General features: G+C 34.0%; 2 protein-coding genes and 3 non-coding genes across 5 annotated transcripts; 3 read left to right on the top strand and 2 right to left on the bottom strand.

The window, feature by feature from the left end:
- Window positions 1-237: 237 nt before the first annotated feature.
- On the bottom strand, window positions 238-6,531 carry LOC132054033 (uncharacterized). The gene is made up of 6 exons (XM_059446115.1): window positions 6,424-6,531; window positions 6,012-6,052; window positions 5,780-5,888; window positions 5,664-5,686; window positions 5,516-5,545; window positions 238-442 (listed from the first exon to the last, which is right to left on the bottom strand). The coding sequence occupies exons 1-6, from the start codon at window positions 6,529-6,531 to the stop codon at window positions 238-240; spliced, it is 516 nt and encodes a 171-aa protein (XP_059302098.1).
- Window positions 3,987-4,060, top strand: TRNAV-AAC (transfer RNA valine (anticodon AAC)). The gene has a single exon. It is a non-coding gene; the product is annotated as a tRNA-Val (tRNA).
- A 1,349-nt stretch (window positions 6,532-7,880) lies between the features above and the next one.
- Window positions 7,881-7,954, top strand: TRNAV-AAC (transfer RNA valine (anticodon AAC)). The gene has a single exon. It is a non-coding gene; the product is annotated as a tRNA-Val (tRNA).
- A 4,121-nt stretch (window positions 7,955-12,075) lies between these two features.
- Window positions 12,076-12,149, top strand: TRNAV-AAC (transfer RNA valine (anticodon AAC)). Its single transcript has one exon. It is a non-coding gene; the product is annotated as a tRNA-Val (tRNA).
- A 1,082-nt stretch (window positions 12,150-13,231) lies between these two features.
- On the bottom strand, window positions 13,232-14,644 carry LOC132054032 (uncharacterized). Its single transcript, XM_059446114.1, has 3 exons — window positions 14,540-14,644; window positions 14,121-14,155; window positions 13,232-13,976 (listed from the first exon to the last, which is right to left on the bottom strand). The coding sequence occupies exons 1-3, from the start codon at window positions 14,642-14,644 to the stop codon at window positions 13,232-13,234; spliced, it is 885 nt and encodes a 294-aa protein (XP_059302097.1).
- Between the last annotated feature and the right edge of the window lie 5,949 nt (window positions 14,645-20,593).

Raw genomic sequence — 20,593 nt, 5'->3', positions numbered from 1 at the left:
TCAGACATATGAAGTTCATTGTCAGATTGTCTTATTCCAACATGAGTACAAATATGTACTGTAACCCCACCAAAAGGGAAAACAATATCACACAATTATGAATTACTCTATTTGAAAAAATATGAACTTTAGTGAATGCGTTCACTGGTAGTGTCTATATTCCTAGTACGCTGTTTCTACAGTTTGATCAGCATGATCAGTGAGCTGCCAATGTCTGCATTTTCATCAATGGTTGGTTCATAGGTCTGGATTGAGATCAATATTATCTATAACATCAGCATCCCCATCTTGATCAGCATTTTGCTCATTAGCGGCTAAATCCTGTTCATTAGGAACCTGTTCTTGATCAGCATTTTGCTCATTAGCACCTTCATCTTGATCATTGGGAGCCTGTTCATTAGCGCCTCCATCTTGTTCATCATTCCAGTAACTAAGCCTGTGCCTGCCACAAAATACTCAAATGTATTAATACCTTACAAGTTATACCGCATATGTGTACAGTCTAAATCTGCAAATTTGTAATTAGGAACTCACAATTTCATAAAGAATCTTCCTTCTTTACAGTACCTGATCAGCGGTTGGGGGACTGAAATTTGGAAAAATCTTAAGTTCTGTATTTAAAAACAAAAAAGAACAACAAAATCGTCTTGTTCTTGAAAATCAAATGCTCCCTAATATTAGTATCTTACAAGTTTCCACCCTAGCAGCATTCCACATTGGACGCAGTATGTATCGGCTAGTGTATGGCCATATACTTCTTTATGATGTCTCACGTCGTCTGGTACTTCAACATTAAACCTGCATATATAAAGTTATGTAACGTTTGCATGTGTGCCTCAGACCGCAGAAAAAAGTTTAGGCAAATAACAAATCACAAGATGCTGTATCGTGTGTAAAACCAATTTCTAAACATGAAATCATGAGACTTACACTTTGTTAAAGATCCCATGTCGATAGGTTATCTGCAAAATGTACAAGAAAAGAAAATGAGCATAATAAGTTGTTCTGTGCTTAGTCAAGAAATATAACAGAGTACTGGATTCCATGCTTAATTAGTCACAATTCATGATTCAAATAGCCGTCGAAATTAAGGGATTGAATCTTAAATGTCCCCTTTATGAAATCAGTAGTAATTTCATAGTTTTTCCTAAGCGAATAGTTAAGTTAAGAACAATTTAGAAGAAATTGCTACATTTTCTTTGGAGTATCAAAGAAAATGTCTGTAGGCCATAGAACCATTTGGTATGTTCACAAACAAGTTGATAGTAATAAATTGCAAAAAATGATGCAGAGAGAGTAAGAATCCATACATTAGTAATGTGATCCTCGATGAATGCAATTCTAGTTCTGCAGATACCACAACAGATGCAATCATTAGACTGGATTTGGTCGTATTCAACTAAAAAGTGTCTTCCCATTGTATCAATTTTGTTGGATCAAGAACCAACTGCTAATAGATTTGTTTCACCTGTTTACAGAACAAATTAACTTCAAGAAAGAACAAAGTGGGAAGAGAAATATCAAAGATGCACTGCTGAAAAATTAATGGAAAAAAGAACTTCGAACCATATAAAGAATGTAATAGGAACAGAAGAGAATTCAAGAAATTAAGAAAATGATTGGTGATTATAATAGAGTAGATGCATACTTGTGAAATGATGAGACTAAATTGAAATAGAAGAATCAGTTCTTGATTCTTGAATCCAAGTTGAGATGAGTTCTTGACCGTTAATTCAGATAGGAGGGAAATTTGTTTCAGTTATGTTTCCTTTTCTTTTCTTAGTTGAGATGAGTTCTTGACCGTTAATTCAGATAGGAGGGAAATTTGTTTCAGTTATGTTTCCTTTTCTTTTCTTACTTATGAGAAATACAGTTATACTTGAATTATATTACTGTTGTGTGAATTTTTATCTCAAAAATCAGAAACTGATAAGGAGTTGTGTACTATTGTAGTTTTTTTTTCTTTTTTTCCCGAAGTGTATTATTGTAGTTCTATATGAACTTTTTAGTAACTTGGGTCAATATAAAAATCAAATATTGTAGTAAATTTTAGAATAAAAGACACATACAAAGAGGTCTTTTTTCTTTTCAATTCAATCAGGCAAGTATACAATAATAGAAAGAACAAGTAATCACCAAAAAGTAATCACCAAAATAGTTTAACTCCAACCAAAATCATAAATTTACTTACAACAACTAGAAAATTAATAGGAGTGGCTGATAACCTGATATATGTGACACTAGTAGGTTAATCTCAGCAAACTTAATACTCAGTATTATTGAAGAAAAATCATCAAAATAATTTACTTAACCACAAAATTACTCAATTTTTACTCATTTTCATGCCTATTTTAATTAACTAATTTATTTTAAAACTTGTAAAACTCCCACGCAAATAAACCATCCATGACCCTACCCACAAACCTTTTAAGCTTAAAGCTTTTCTAAAAGCCTATTAAGAGCTACACGACTATCAATTACTCTCTCCGTCCCAATTTATGTGCACCATTTAACCAAACAAGAAGTTTAAGAAAGAAAGTAGTAAAACTTTTGAAATTTGTTATCCAAAACAACAGGGCCGGCTTTAGCATAAAGCGGCTAAAGCACAGCCTTAGGCCCCTCAATTGTGAAGGCTTCCTTTTTAGTAGCAATTTTGAATGGAAAAGTACTACAAAACTAGTGTATAAACAAAATTGTTTAGTGATGATTTCAACAATTGAGTATTATTTTTTGAAATAGGATCCTATTAATAGTCTTTTAGATACAAAAAAAGTAAGTTTTAAAGATCAAATATGAAGAAAATTCAAGGAGTACAAAAAAAACTACTCGATATAAATCCTAGATTATTTTACACATTATAGGGTTGTCATAATTTAAATTTGATGCATAGGGACATGATTAATTCTCGTACAAAAGTTATGTCGTTCTTTGGAGTGGTACTATGTATCTATTCATTGTTTTCTTCTTCTACTAAGCGGCGTAGAGTTTTAAAAGAACGTATATCCAGTCTATCTCTTAAATCATCGTCATTGTATACATGCCAAAATACAGCCTGATACGTGGCAAAGTAATATTGGAACACTTGGCAGGGGAAGACGTAACGGTATGAGTGGACTCATTTATTTAGGACGAAGAACTCCGGTAGTAACCAGAGCTAATCTACCAAAAGCAGTGACACCGGGTCATTAATGAAAGAATAATATTACATGACCAGCCGTATACGGAGCAGACGTTATTATTAGGCATTAAACAATATTTATTGGTCTTTATTGCCATTAATTAGAATGTAATGATAGCTTAAGAAGAAGATTATTTGTACTATAAAAGGAAGCTGAAAAGTCCTAAAGCCATCATCGTATACGATATACTATACTTTATTCTTTTAAGCTTTTGCTATTTAAATTGTTTCTCTTAAGCTATTCATTTGCTCCGGAATCTTATTGTAACTTTGATATTGTCCTCACCGGATAAAGCTCATCAGAAGATTTACTCCGAGGATAACTCAAGCCCAGACTTAATTATTCCATTATTATTTATTTCAATCATTTCACTTACTTAATATCACGACCTATTCTATTAATTAGTTATTTCATTTCTGATAACGAAACAAATCACATATCCTTTAAACCCCTAAATAAATGTAACTGTTCCCTTTATTTTTAGGTTAAACAGTCATAACATCATATTAAAACAATTAGATTAATTATATAGGCTTAAAAAAGTATGTATGCAATTTTTTTTAAAAAAATAAAATATCTTTTAAGGCCTCTTTTCAAAGTTTGGCTTTAGGCCACGAAGATCCTTGAGCAGCCCCTACAAAACAAGTTAAATTGTTTCTAAATATTAAAAGGTAGATTTTTTTTTTGGGACAGACTAAAAGGAAAATGTATCACCTAAATTGGGACAGAGGAAGTAGTATGATGATAATCACAAATGATCGAGGATTGGTTCTATAATTACTAAATTGGAACAAACTGAGGCGTCAAGGTTTCGTGGTGTAGTTGGTTATCACGTCAGTCTAACACACTGAAGGTCTCCGGTTCGAGTCCGGGCGAAGCCATACTTGTTTTTATCTTATTTAAGTTTTAGTTCGTTTTCTTTAATAAGCTAAACTGGCCTAGTGCCTGCAACTTAAGACGTCATGGTCCTCTTGTTGAGAGGCTGGCATCTTCAGAAATCAAGTTTCTACTTCCTCTAATATGATTGTTTAGTCTTAGCACAAGAACCTGGATTTATATCGACATTGCAATAGCAACTTGCCAAAAGAAATAATTTGCTATAGATAGCTTTCCTTAGAAAAATAAAATAAAAAATGAAGAGGCTGGCATCTTCAGAAATCAAGTTTCTACTTCCTCTAATATGATTGTTTAGTCTTAGCACAAGAATCTGAATTTATATCGACATTGCAATAGCAACTTGCCAAAGGAATAATTTGCTATAAATAGCTTTCCTTAGAAAAAAAAAAAAATGAAGAGGCTGGCATCTTCAGAAATCAAGTTTCTACTTCCTCTAATATGATTGTTTAGTCTTAGCACAAGAACCTGGATTTATATCGACATTGCAATAGCAACTTGCCACAGGAATAATTTGCTATAAATAGCTTTCCTTAGAAAAATAAAATAAAAAATCAGTTGGATCTACAAAATGGTAAGCACCAGAGCAGGATTTGTATTAGCTCTTACACCTTCAGGCAGCGATAAACTTCAGTGCTCTCAATCAGCAGTTGTTGGACATTACAGCAACACTCACAAGCCAACGACAAAATATATTGAATTCATTTGGACTAGCTTCTCCAGTTCAGCAGTTTGACACGTGTCTTTATTTACCAACTAATTAGCACCATTTCTTTGCACAATCAAGGGCCTTAGTAGGTTCTCAATCATATTTCCCTAGAAAGACAGAATTAGCCAGCTTTATCCATTACTTAGTATTACCAAAACTGAGTACAAACTTGGATGAATAGTTCATCAGATCCGATAGTGAACCAGCTTAGCTTTCAGGTGCAGAAAGCAGCAGGAATGAACTAATTGTGGCTATCGTTTAGTTAAAACTTGCGACATCTAAATATGCACTTCGATAATTGTAAGTCTCCTAGTTCAATAAGTACACGAGAAGGCTTATAAAAAGCTATTAAGGCACCAGAAGAACATGCAAATGATTACAAAAATAATTACCACAGCTGCAAGCAGATCAGCATCTTTATGGAGCAAAGTTTATAGAAGTTGCAAAACATACAACACAAAAGATAGAACAATAGAACAATTGCTTACTAGAGAGAAGAGACCTCACATACTAGTAGTAACTTTTAACCAGTGGATTCTTTTGCCAAATGCTTCGATTTTTGACAGTTGACTTGCATCAAGAAACTAAAGATAAACTAAGCAGAGGTCATCAATTTCGGTGTCATTAGTAAACATATAAATTTCATTGTCTGTTGCCTTATTCCAACATGAAGTATTATATTTGCGCCTCCAACTTGATCATTAGCACCTTCAACTTGTTCATCGTTGTTTACCGTGGATCATTCCAGTAACTAAGCTTGTGCCTGCCACAAAATACTCATTTGTATTAACACCTTACAAGTCATACCACATATGTCTTTATTTGCAAATCTGTAATTAGAAACTTACAACTTCATCACGAATCTTCTTTCTTTATGATACCTGGACGGATGGGAAACTGCAATCTGGAGAAATCATAAATTCTGTATTTTAAAAGGAAGAACAAAATTGTCCTGTTCATGAAAATCAAATGCCCTTCAATAGTAGTAGTATCTTACAAGTTTCCACCCGAGCAGCATTCTACATCGGACACAGTAAGTATCGACTAGGGTATTTCCATTTACTTGTTCGTGATAACTCATGTCGTCTGGTATTTCAACATTAAACCTGCATATATACGCATATATAAAGGTTTGTAACGTGTGAATACAAAAAAAAGTTTAGGCAAATGACAAATTTCAAGGTGCTGAAATCCCAATTTTAAAAATTGCATGAAATCAAGAGACTCACACTTTACTGGAGATCCTTCTTGGCTTAGAGTTTGACATGTCCTGCAAAGCGTACAAGACAAGAAAATTAGCATAACAAGTTGTTCTGTGCTTAGTCAAGAAATATAACCGAAAAAGCAGGAGTACTGGATCCATGCTTAATTAAATCACAATTCATGATACAAATAGCTGAGGAAATAGTTTTTCAGAAGATAGAAAATAATTTTTCCTAAACAAATGGTTGAGTACAATTCAGAAGAAATTAGTTCAAGATTGTCCTAAAGTGGAGTCTCAAAAAAATGTCTGTACCCTACAGAACCATTTGGAGTCTTCACATTTAACATAAAATAATATTTGAAAAACCCACAACATTTAACATGAAATAGTACTAGTATACATGCAAAAATTGATGCAGAGAGAGTGAGAATACATACAGTGGCAATGTGATCCTCAACGAATGCAACTCGAGTTCTGCATATACCACAATGGATGTACTCATGAGAAGGGATTTGATTGTATTCAAGTAAAAAGAATCTTCCCATTGTAACAACTTTGTTGAATCAAGAAGCAACTCCTAATAGATATGTTTCACCTGTTTACACAACAAATTAACTTCAATAAAGAGCAAAGTAGAAGAGAAAATATCAAAGATGCACTGCTGAAGAAATATCAATGGACAAAAGACTAACAAATGAGTTGGTAATCAATGAGAATTAAAGAAAGTGAAAAATGGGTCTGAGAAGAGAATGTTGATATACAAAACCCACTTCTTGATTCTTGAATCCAAGTTGAGAAGGGAAATTTGAAAGAGAAAACCCATTGTACAAATGTTCTACCTTTATTTCTTTTTTATTTTTTCCCTTAACAAGATTTTAAGTTCAACTTACCCTCCAAACTATTTTCTTTTAAATTTCTGCCACTAGTTATATTGACATTTTACTATGCCCCCTTAACCATATGCACGGACTAAAAAATGTATAAAGAATAAAATACCCTTATGTTTCCTTTTCCTTTGCTGATGAGAAATATAGTTATATTTCAATGGGTACTATTGTAGTTCTGATGATTACACAGCATAAAATCAATATTGTAGTAATTTTTTTTTAAAAAAAAAATAACAGAGAGGATTGTTTTCTTCTCAATTCTATCAGTCTATTATCCAAAAAACACATTGTATCACTAAATAGTTCAAGTTCCCCCAGAATCATAAAACCAGAGTGAAGCTAGTGTGTGCCAGTGTTGCGGGGTAAAGCAAGGCGTTTTACATAGCATGAAACGAGGTGTAAGCCCGAGGCATGATGCGTAATCCCCATGGATCTTTAAATTTTTAATTCATAATGTAGTAAAATGATATAATAAATATGCAATAGCACGACTTGCTATTTAAGGCACGACTTGCTATTTAAGTTACTCTCAATCTTTAACTATTAAGCATCATTCATTTATTGAAGAATTATGAGTGTCAACGGTGTTAATTAAGGAATTTGACACATAATTTATTTAAGAATCACAGGTGTGCCCCAAACGTTGAGCGTTAGATGTGTTTAGGCATACATTCGGGCTCATAGGGCGTCAGCCTCAAGGAATTAAGCCCCACACGTGAGCCTCGAGGAGTTTTGCCAGTGCCCCGCCCCTAGGCTAGTCCTAAAAATATGTTTTAAAACACTAATGTGTATGATTAAGGGTTCGGTCGAACATAGTAACTTTGTATTTGTCTTAAAAAATTAATCATATATGTATAAATTACTAATAGAACTCAGTGACGTTTAATCTGAAATGGCCAGATTGTGTTTAATCTAAGTTTTTATATCTAAGTATTTGACTAATGTTTGATGGTCGAAATTATCTGAAACGTAAGAAATAGAAGAACTGGAGAAACCTATACCACCAAGGTTTCGTGGTGTAGTTGGTTATCACGTCAGTCTAACACACTGAAGGTCTCCGGTTCGAGTCCGGGCGAAGCCACTTTTCCTTTCTTTTTTGAGTTTTCATTCGTTTTCCTTATAGTCCAAAAAGAACTTAAGGATTACCTTTAAGCAGGCAGGGTCTTCTTATTGAGGCTAGCATCTTCATAAATATAGTTTTTTGCTTCCTCTACTCCTTGGCTCAACATTAACATGAATCCTCAACTATGATTTTGTTAGTCTAGCAAAAGAACAGGACTTCTGTATCTTGATTGCAATAGCAGTAACTTGCCTAAATAAATACAACTTTGCTATAAATAGCTTTCCAAGAAATAAGTTCAGTGGGATCTACAAAATGATAGTTTAGTCCAGCACAAGAGCAGTATTTGTTTTAGCTCTTAGGTCTTCATTGCTCTCAATCAGCAATTGTGGGACATACAGCATCACTACACAAGCCAACAACAAAAGTATAATCACCCTCTTGACATGTCTAATATTTACCACCAAATTAGCACATTTAGTTGGACAAACAATTATCAAAGACTTATTAACCACACAAACTCTGTTCAAACTTGGTCCAAACTCGGATGAACAGTTCATCATATCCAAGATTGATTGTATACAACATCAATTGGCAGTCTGAGAGAGTCTACAATATACAATAGTGAACCAGCTTAGCTCTCAGGTGCAGAAAGCAGCAGGAATGAACTAAATGTGGCAATCACTGTAGTTAAAACCCGGGACGTTTGAAGTATTCACTTCGATTGTTCGTAGTTTCCAACAATAAAAAGTACACCAGAAGGCTTAAAAACAAGCAAACAGCTATAGCTATCCGTCAGAAATAGCTGCATTCCATTGCAGGCTACTATAGAGGCATATAATTTGCCAGGTCTAAGAAAGATATTGAATCGAAAAAAGGTAACAGCAGTAATACCATAGCTGCCAGTCGGCATCTTTATGGAGCAAAGATTATAAACGTTGCAAACCATACATAACAAAAAATAGAATAATAGGATAATCACTTACCAGAGAGAATAGACCTCACATACTAGTAATTTGAATAGACTTAATTTTTACAACAGAGTGACTTGCATCAAGAAATTAAAGATAAAGCAGCATGTCGAGAACGATAGTACCAGAGCTCAAACATATAAAGTTTATTGTCAATTGTCTTATTCCAATATAAAGCAATATGATTTCCATGCTTAATCACTAGTCGTGATACAAATAGCTGTTGAAATTAAGCGATGGAATCTTACATATCCTCTTTATGAGATCAGTAGCAGTGTCATCGGAAGATACAAAATGGTTTTCCTAAAGGAATAGTTAAATATAAATCAGAAAAAAAATCAAGATTATCCTAAATGTAGAAACTTAACGAAAGAATCTGTAGCCCACAGAACCATTTAGCGTGTTCACAAACAAATTGATACTTAAATAAATTACAAGAGAAATTACATTTACTACTACTACTATACATGCAAAAATTTATGCAGTGAGAATGATAATCCTTACAGTCAGAATGTAATCCTCGAGGAATGCAACTCGAGTTCTGCACAACGAATTTTCATTTTATTCAACTAAAAAGAATCTTCCCATTGTATTGACTTTGAGGATCAAGAATCAACTCTTTCACCTCAACAAAGAACAATGCGGAAGAGCAATATCAAAGATACTCTGCGAAAAATCGAGTTTATCAATAGAAAAAGACTAAATTGATATAGAAAAATAAGTTGTTGATTCTTGAATCCAAGTTGAGATGAGTTCAATGTTGACCGTTAATTTAGAGGGGAGGGGAATTTGTTTTTCAGTTATTCCTTTTCAATCACTCTTCGTCAACAAGAATTGATCAGGACATCAGGTAAACAGGCGCGGAGCCACATATGGCTAAGGGGATTCATTTGAAACCCCCTTCGGCGGAACACTGTTTATACAAATTATTTTTTATCTGTAGATAGTACATGATGAACCGCCTAGGGCTTCTTCATGTGTTTACTTCTTCATATTTTGAACCCCCTTATCGAAAATCCTGGCTTCGCCACTGCAGGTAACATTGCAACTGCTATTACATTGAGCAGTCACTGTTGCTTGCAAGTTATTTCCGCTCAATTGAATGCATAACTCAAACGAGAGGAACAAATAAAATAACTGGATACCTGAAGAAGAAAAGTTGTTATCGACAAACTCAAGCTTCTGGACAAATCTAAAGGTGCCAAAGTCACTCTAGGCAAAAAATACAAAAAGGAAAAAAAAAAAAAGTGGCTAAATAGCCCAAGCTAAGCTAAACATTCCGCATCAACATCAGGGGTAAACCAAATAGGAGCCGGTAGAATCTTCTGTATCTTGCCGAGATCAATGGGCAAAATACTTCCTTCTTTATAGTCATAAATGCCCAAATCATGACCTCCATAATTGAGATCCTCCCTATACTTGCAAGCTGAGGTCTGATTATCTGTAAAGTAAATAGAATTGGGCCTCAATTCAGGAAATTGGGTGGTTGTGAGAGCAAAACCGGTATTGGAGCCAATGAAGAATGCGCGATTGCCAAGGCTACCCTCTAAGTGTTGAAGCTCCACATGATCATCGTTTATGAAATCAACCTTGAAAACATTAAAAGTTAGAGTCTGGTAAGGAAAGTGACCATCCAAATTGTCAAGGGGCAATATAAGAGTCCCATCTTGGTCAATGGCAGCTGCAATGTAGCGCGTAACAATAAAAAGCTCATGGCTTTGATGATCGTATACCAAGTAATCAGGATCCCAACAATAGGATAGATAGTCATCATCCACGAAAGGTGTAGGCCAATCATAACAGGGCACCATATCTTCACTCTGAATGGGAAGCCTCTTAATTGGATCCTTATGGAGATCCCAAGCTTCTAGAGTAGCTGAGAGCAAAAAATAGTTTCTTTCCACTCTCGAAAACAATTTGAGTGTATTGAGCGTATTGATGTAAGGGCCCATCTAGGGGAATCCAGCAATTGGCATTGGCATCTATTCCTCCAGGCTTCCTGCAGAAGGCCAGTCGATCAAGGTGGCCATAAATGACCATGGCTACGCAATCGTCGTCTATAGGAGAGGACGAAATAACCATATTAGATGATGATGCATTTAGACAATTGTTGTGGAGTAAGGGGAACAGATTGGTAGTCAAGAAAGCTTTCGATCAAACCAGATTGGCTGTTCCGAATGACGCCCTTAACAACAGGAAGAGTTTCAACAGAGGGAAGGTTGATGTTTTTTCCAGAGAGTGGGTTATAAATAAAAACACTAGACAATCTCTTTGTTCAAGCCACCCCTGAAATAATGATCCCAAACAAAGGGAGTCACCATCAGGTGTCATTATCAATTGGTCATCCTCCATCACCACCTCTTTCACATCCCTTTCCGCAAGTCTGTAGAATTTGTAAACGCTACTATTATTGAATTTCGGAGGTAGCATCAACCACGGAGCCACTGTTTTTCTCACTTTTATAGGGCTACGACAACAACTATTAGCAGCTAAGGCAGACGACAAGATAGACAAAGATTTGCAAGCACCCTGGATTTTCGTCATAAGAAGAGGAGAGGGGCGTACCACCAATGAACAACTCGCCATCCCTGAATGAGAGGAAAAATTTCCAAATTACTTCGTCGCTGTTTAAAGTATATATTATAGTTCAAAAATCCTAGGCCTAGTAGGCTTCGGTTTAAGCAAAAATCCTAGGTTTAGTAGGTTTCGGTTTAAGCAACGTAACTTTTTTGTTTTTGGTTTTTTTTACAAAAAAAAAAAATGAGTGGGTAAGGAAAGAAAACTGAGTTCGTTTTTGAAAAGGATATGTACTTTTTTTTTTTTTTAACCTCATATACTATTGTATGTACTACTTATAATTTGTAATGTAAAGTAATTCGACTAATTTTCCAACCATAAAATCACTTGACTATTTTACTAGGTATATAGTTAATACAAGAAATAAAATAGGAACTTTCCGACCTTTTATGAAATTAGTGAAAGTTTAGTGATTTTATGGTTATAAAATTTAATTTGACGACTCTCCTGATAATATTCCTTTAAGTTCATTGACCTTATGTTTAATTAACCCAAATCTATTTGGTGTTGACTTTCCGACATTTGACGTACTAGTATTGGTGTAGGATTCCATCTTGGTGAAGAATACATACAAGGAAGCAGATAGGGCACCAAGGTTTCGTGGTGTAGTTGGTTATCACGTCAGTCTAACACACTGAAGGTCTCCGGTTCGAGTCCGGGCGAAGCCATACTTATTTTATTAATTTCTATTTTGACGTTTCTCTATCGTTCTTCTCAGTGGCTAAAGTTACTGCATAATTTTAAGCCAAACAAGACAGAAGCTGCAACTTAATGATTCCTTCCTTTCCTTAAGTCAGGATCCTCTTGTTGAGTATTCACTACTTCCGAAGTTTAAGTTTCTGCTTCTTCTTCTCCTTGGCTTAAAATTAACATGAATTCTCAAATATGACTTGTAGCTAGATCGCAATAGCAACTTGCCAAAAGGAATTCTTTGCTAGGAGTTGTTAATTTCTCTAATGATTATATCAATTGGATCTACAAAATCATAGTTTCGTCCACAGCAAGAACCTAATTTGTGTTTGCTTTAGGCAGTTGTAAACTTCAGAACTTGTGCACCCTTCATCCTGATATATCAGTAAACAAAAACTCAAAGAGCAGTAGATATGTTGCATATAGCAGATTTAGAGACGTCCAATTAAACGGATGCCAATTACCAAGCATCGCCATATTACAAACTAACAATATGGTTCTAACCTTTTCTTAAACATCTTGCCGCATGCTGCGGCCTCAGATGCAGAAGTCAACAGGAATGAAAAAAAAGTGGTTATCTGCTCATAAATCAACTCCAGGATGAGAGTAAAAGCGTCATTAGATCCACAATTTTCAAACATATCTGTTAAAATCTAACTTCACCGCATCTTTCTTCACACTAATCATCCATATTTTTAAGCTAAAACAAACTAAAGTTCACTAGCATTTACTGTCAAGCAACATCCAAGGAAATGTAGTCAAATGCTTGAATTCTTGACAATTGACTCACATCAAGTAATGAAGACAAACAAAGCAGCAAATATAGAATGGTAGTACCCTAGTTCAAATATGTAAAAAGTTCAGTCTCAATTGCTTTTTTCCAAAGTGAAGTAATAAAATGTACTGTAATCTCAAAACCAAAAAAGAAAGCAGAATATCACACAACTATGAATTAATACTTGTATAGTATGAACTCCAGTGGCTGTATTCAGTGGAAGTGTGTATCTTTGTAAATTGTGGTAAGCTGGTTCTGCAGCATGAGTAGGCTATCAATGTCGGTTTAATTGTCTGGATTAATATTGTCCATTCCCTCAGCCATATCTACATCTGTATTAGGAACTTGTTGATCATTGGCGCCTCCATCTTCATCATCATTTTGCACATTAGCGCCTGCATCTAGATTAGCAACTTGTTGATCATTAGCTCCTGCATGTAGATTAGGAACTTGTTGACCATTACTGCCTGCATCTGGATTAGGAACTTGTTGATCATTAGCGCCTCCGTCTTCATCATCATTTTGCACATTAGCGCCTGCATCTAGATTAGCAACTTGTTGATCATTAGCGCTTGCATCTAGATTAGGAACTTGTTGACTATTACGGCCTGCATCTAGATTAGGAACTTGTTGATCATTAGCTCCTGCATCTATATTAGGAACTTGCTGATCATTAGCGCCTAAATCTATACTAGGAACTTGCTGATAATTAGCGCCTAAATCTATATTAGGAAGTTGCTGATCATTAGTGCCTACATCGGGATTAGGAACTTGTTGATCATTAGCGCCTCCATCTTGATTAGGAACTTGTTGATCATTAGCGCCTACATCTTGATTAGGAACTTGCTGATCATAAGCGCCTCCTTCTTGATTAGGAACTTGTTGATCATTAGCGCCTCCATCTTGATTAGGAACTATTTGATCATTAGCGCCTACATCTTGATTAGGAACTATCTGATCATTTGCGCCTCCAACTTGTTCCTCGTTAAAATGAAGCAAAGGTACATCATTCCAGAAACTAAGCTTGTGCCTGCAATGAAACACTCATTTGTATCAAACCTTACAGGTCATACCGCATATGTGTACAGTCTCAAAGTTTAGGCAAATAACAAATCACAACATGCTGAAATTGTCTGTAAAACCCAATCCCCAAACATGAAATCATGAGACTTACATTTTATTAAAGAGCCCTGCACGAATGTTTGGCCCCTGCAAAATGTACAAGACAGAAAATTTGAGCATTTCAGATATATTCTCTTTATGAAAGTAGCAATTTCATCAAAATGATTTTAAGTACAACTCAGAAAAAAATAACTCAAGATTGTCCTATATGTAGAGACTCAAAGAAAAAAAAATTGTAGCCCACAAAACCATTTGAAGTGTTCACAAACAAATTGATACTATAACTAATTGCAAGAAAAATAATTCAAGATTGTCCTGTATGTAGAGACTCAGGAAAGAATCTGTAGCCGATAGAACCATTTGATGTGTTCACAAACAAATTGATACTAATAAATTGCAAGAAAAACTCAGAACTGAGACTATTACTAGTATACATGCAAAAAGTGATGCAGAGAGAGTTAGAATGCATACAGTAGCAATGTGATCCTCAGTGAATGCAACTCGAGTTCTGCACATACGACAACGGATGCAATCATGAGAAGGGATATGATCGTAAAGTATAAAGAGTCTCCCCATTGTATCAACTTTGTTGAATCAAGAACCAAATTTTAATAGATATGTTTAACCTGTTTACAGAACAAATTAACTTCAAGAAAGAACAAAGTGGAATAGGAAATATCAAAGATATACAAAACCCCACTTCTTGATTCTTGAATTCCAAGCTCTGTAGTGACCGTTAACTCAGAGGAGGGAAATTTGAAATAGCTTCACGAACCCCATTGAACAAATGTTCTACCTTTATTAGGAATAAATTTTATTTTTATTTTTTCCCTTAACAAGATTTAATAATTTATCCTCCAAACTATTTTTCTGAATCTAGTCATATTGACATTTTACTTTGCCTCCTTAACCGTATGCACTGACTTAAAAATATATGAAGAATAAAATACCGTTACATGTCCTTTTCCTTTGCTGATGAGAGAGTTATATTTCGATAAATGTTATTGTTATATTTATGCGAATTTCGATCTCAAAAATCTGAAACAGATAAGGAGTTGTGTATTACTGTAGTTTTGTATGAACCTTCGAGTAACTTGGCTCAGCATAAAAATCGATATTGTCGTAAATAGTTCAATTTTCACCGGACTCATAAACAAGGGCAGAGCTAGTGTGTACGATTACGGGTTCGGCCAAACTCTTTAATTTGGTCTAAATCTTGTATTGGTCTTAAGAATCTATTGAAAATGTAGAAATTATTAATTTAGAACCCTGTAATGTAAAAGGACCCTGAATCCATAAGCTTCAAAATTCTGCTTCCCCTATAATAAAAAATTTATTTACCTTCCGTTATACTTTATCACCATCGAACACCTTACCGGCATACATAAACCAGATTGACACCCCACCCGTTAAAACCCCATGCCCCTACATAGCTGTGACATCTGTTTTTGGAATTTAAAATCCACCCGACCCACAAGACAAATAAAACCCTCAAATATGAAGTATTACTTGCCATTAGAACAACAATTGCGTCTACAACTTGCCAAATGAAGGAATACTTTGCTAGAAGAAATGATAGTTTACGTATCAGTAATTTACACAGAACTCAAACTTCGTGAGACAAAGACAATAGTATATAGAGCAGTTGCAAATGTAGTCAATTGCTTTATTCCACCTGAAGTAATAATATGTACAGTAATCTCAAACCAAAAAGGAAAAATAGAATATCACACAATTATGAGTCAGTATTTGTAAATCTAGTGAGTGCATTCATTGGAAGAGTGTATGCTCTCGTAAATCGTAATAAGCTGGTTCTGCATTTTCATCAGGCATCAGTAGACTATAATGTCTGCACTTTCATCATTAATTAGTAGGTTCATATATCTGCATTTGGATCAATATTATATATTTCATCATTGGCAAGTCCATCTTGTTCATTAGGAGCCCGTTGATTAGCGCCTCCATCTTGATCATTAGGAGCCTCTTCATCATCCTCATCAATATCTAGTCCTTCAACATATTGGCCGTTACAATAAAGCGAACAAAGCAAAGGTACATCATCCCAGAAAATAAGCTTGTGCCTGCCACAACATACTCATTTGTATTAACCCTTGCAAGTCACACCCCATGTGTATAGTCTCAATTTGCAAATTTGTAATTAGAAACTCACAATTTCATATAGAATGTTCCTTCTCTAACATACATGGACGGTTGGGGGACTGAAATCTGGAGAAACCAAAAATTCTGTATTTTAGCAAAAAAAAACAACAAAATTGTCTTGTTCATGAAAATCAAATGCTCTTTAATATTAGTAGTATCTTACATATTTCCACCCGAGCAGAATTCGACATTGGACACAGAAAGTATCGAGTAGGGTATTTCCATTTTCATATTGACGATATCTCTCACCGTCTGGTACTATTACATTAAACCTGCATATATACACATATAATGTGTGCATACATAAAAAAGTTTAGGCAAATGACAAATCTCAAGTTGCTGAAATCCCAATTTCCATAATTGCATGAAATCATGAGACTTACACTCTATTAAAGATCCCTGATGGAAAATAGACTGGCACCTGCAAAGTGTACAAGATAAGAAAATGAGCATAATAGTTGTTCTGTTCTTAGTCAAGAAATATAACAGAGTGCTGGATTCCATGCTTAATTAATCGATTTAAGGGATTGAATCTTACGCATCCTCTTTGTTAAATTAGTAGCAATTTCATCAAAAGATAAAACATAGTTCTTGCTAAACGAATGATTAAGTACAATTCACAAGAAACTAATTCAAGATTGTTCTTACGTTACGAATCCTTACTGTCATAACGTAATCCTCAACGAATGCAACTGGAGTTCTGCACCTACGACAGTGGATGCAATCATGACGAGGGACATAATGTAAAAAATGTCTTCTCATTGTATCAACTTTATTGAATCAAAAAGCAACTCCTAATAGATTTGTTTCACCTTCTTTCCAGAACAAATTAACTTCAACAAAGAATAGAGTGGAAGAGGAATATCAAAGCTGAAAAAATTGAGTTTATCAATGGAAAAAAGACTTACTTTGAACCAGATTATGAACGTAACAAGAACCTAGCTGGTGGAAAATGAGAATTCAACAAAGTAGAAAAGTGGGTGGGAATTGTAAGAGTAGAAATGCACAAGACTGAATTTAATTGGACTGAGAAGAGAATGTTGATATGGAAAACCCAATTCTTGATTCTTGAATCCTAGTTGAGAAGAGCTATATATTTACCGTTAATTCAGAGGAGGAGGGAATTTTGAAATAGCTTTGCCAACTGATTGAACAAATATTCTTTTTTTCTTTTCCCTTAAAAATATTTAAATTTTACCCTCTAGACAAGTAGTATTATTTTTTCAAAATATTTCTGACACTAGTCATATTGACATTTTATTTTGCACCCTCACCCATATGCACCGACTTAAAATTGTATAAAGAATAAAATACCACTACGTTTCTTTTCTTATTCTTTTTCTTCTATTTTACTCTCGTGAATACAGTTACTCCATCTCAAGGCAAATAAAGCGATTGCCTTTCGCGTTAAGTACTACTCATATTATTCTATATAATATATTAGTTATGTAAATATTATTAATATGTCTATATGAGAAGATATAACTTAAAATATCCAAATTGCATTAAAAAAAGATATCCAAAAGTATTACATAAGTTGTCCAAAATCGAAAGGGATATTGTTTAAGCCCTTAAATATTAAAGAAAGAGATTCAACTCCATAATTTCTACTCAAACAAGTCACAACTTTAAGAAGTCCGGATTCGCTAGTTGAGGATTCGTTACTTCTGAAGACAAGTTTCTGCTTCCTCTTCTACTTGGCTCAAATATAAGAACGGGAATTATATCTGGACTGCACTAGCAACTTTGCTGGAGGAAATGGCTTTCTCTACGAATTACTTAATTGATCTACACAATGGAAGTTTAGGCAGCAGTAAACTTCAGTGCTTGTGCACCTTCATCTTTATTCTTGTGGGCTTACATATTTCAGTAAACTAGTTTTTGGGCACGCGCTTTGCGCGTGTACCCATTTCAATGAATTCATAATTTTTAAAAATTACAAAAATATTATTGAAGTGATGTTGGGTTTAACATAAAAATAAAAAACGTATAAACTCCTGAAAATGATGAATGGTAATCTTATTAAGTTCACACAATCGCATTCACTACTTGACTTGTATATAAGTTGTAATTAAACTCTTTGGTATGTATATTCATTTTTTTCATCTTCCACAAATGAATTTAGATTTTGCATGATATGTGCTTCGTCTCTAAATCAATATGATTTTTATTTTCAAAAAATATTTTTCTTTTTAGACAAAACAAATAAAGCAATAAGATCCAAAATTTGACCAAAATAATTAAGCTTAAAAATTTAACCCACATTCGAAATGCGTTAGTGACATTTAGCCATGTATTTTTCATCTTTAGATCTTCTGAACGCCTCCTCCTTCTCGTCGTCACTAAGGATGTCTATCTATAAATCACACCATTATTTAATTTTGATATAAGTAGGAGACCGTTTTAAGAAATTAAACATATTAAGGATAACAAAAGAGGAATGGAAACGTACTCAATAAAATACAAACTAATTTGTGTAGATAAACCTATGGGAAGAACCTAATAACATATGTTACTTATGTAATTACCTAGAGGCTATAGGTATCACATAACACAGTAAAGTACTGAGCACGCAAAGACGTAAATCATGATGCTCTCCTAAAAGAAGATGATATATTTATCATGCATGTAAAGACTGAAAAAAGAAATGTTATAAGATTTTGATATATACTCACAACCAACATTCACAAGTTATCACAATCACTATGGGTAAACTAATAACTTGTTGTAAAGAATAAAATCTCCAAAAAATTTGTTTGTACATCACAAACACGTAGATGAATCCCAATTTGTACAAAATTTATTTTCTTTTTTACTACCACATGTCCAAGAAAAAATTAGTAAAGCTACCATCTTTCAAATGAAAAAAAATTGAAAAACAAAGAACTAAGTAAAAATATATATCACTTAAATGAAAACAACATCAAATAGCAAATAATGTCTACTTTGCTTTTAACCTTCTTGGAGAATTTATTTGACACACCGAAATGACGAATACTCAGATACCTATATGCTCCAAAAAATGTCCAATTTGCTGAAATTCTATCAGAAACCACCTATATATGCAGCATAAAAATTTGAAAAAATTAAATGATATAGAACGAACAAAGCCCATATTGATCTTTCATTATAAAGAATCTGATTAAAATAAATAGACTTAGTGGAAGAATTACCATCTAGAAACCGTTTGTATCCTTGTAGATGAAGTTGATATATATTGTTTTATCAATAGGAACTCTTCAGATTCTAGTTTAATACTATTAAATAAGATCAGCTTGGTTAATGTACCCGTTTAAGGAGGAATCAATTTGTTTTCACTCTTTTATCGGTTGCAACTTTTAAAATTCATCAGTTTTTTATTCACGGGAGAGGCTTGGTTAATGAAAAGAATTAACTTAATGCACTCATTTATTGAGGAAAATAATTTGTTTTCAAGAAAACTCTTCTGTTTCGAATGTGCTTTACTGCAAGCGTTTCCATTTATTTGAATGACTTTCTATCTTCCATTACTTAATGAAAATGTAGTACTTTTCAATTAATCTTCTTTTGGAGTTTTATAACATGACCGAAAGAAATTAATAACTAACAAATGTTAACTAATTATGTATAGCAATGAAAAGGCTGGCACGTAATGTTGATCAATGCACTAAATTATAAAGAGTTGCAATTATTGCTGCTAGCTCGTGTAATTAACCTTCATGTATTTAAATATTAGTACTATTTAATATTTAATTAGATGTTTTATTTACTACATTTTGATTTAGTAATTTTGATTTTTAAGATAGCAAAAAATCGTAATCCAACTTGAATATACTGAAACACTTTTAAGATAAAATGATTATACTCAGCAAACACAGAACTCACAAAGCTGTAAATATACCCATAAAGCAGATTTAAAGATTGTCAAATTAAACAGATTTCAAGCATCGCCGTAGTGGTTGTAACCTTTTCTCAAACATTTTCCACATGCTGAACCCTCAGATGCAGAAAGCAACAGGAATAAACAAAAAGTCGATTGTGTTATCTGTTCATAAAAGTAAACTCCATTAGATCCACTTTTATCAAACATGTGTTAAAATCTAACTTCACCACATACTGAATAACTGAACATCCACTACAACAAAATATGCTTTTAGCGGCAATAACTTAATTGCTGCTAATTATATTCTAGAATCAATTATTACCTAAGAATATCAAACTTTAAATAAACAATAAATGCCGCTAAAGGCTTTAGCGACCTTGATCTAATGGCATTAACCAATCTTTGAATGTTTTTGTGAATAACTATTAAAGCTTAAAAGCGAAAATATATTGCCACTAAAAGCCTCTTTTGGTGCGGTGATCATATTTTCCCACAGTAGTCAT

This window comes from Lycium ferocissimum, chromosome 4 (assembly GCF_029784015.1).
Source record: "Lycium ferocissimum isolate CSIRO_LF1 chromosome 4, AGI_CSIRO_Lferr_CH_V1, whole genome shotgun sequence".
Classification (NCBI taxonomy): Eukaryota; Viridiplantae; Streptophyta; class Magnoliopsida; order Solanales; family Solanaceae; genus Lycium; species Lycium ferocissimum.
The sequence above is the reverse complement of the archived record's forward strand: the minus strand, read 5'-3'. Positions and strand labels throughout refer to the sequence as shown.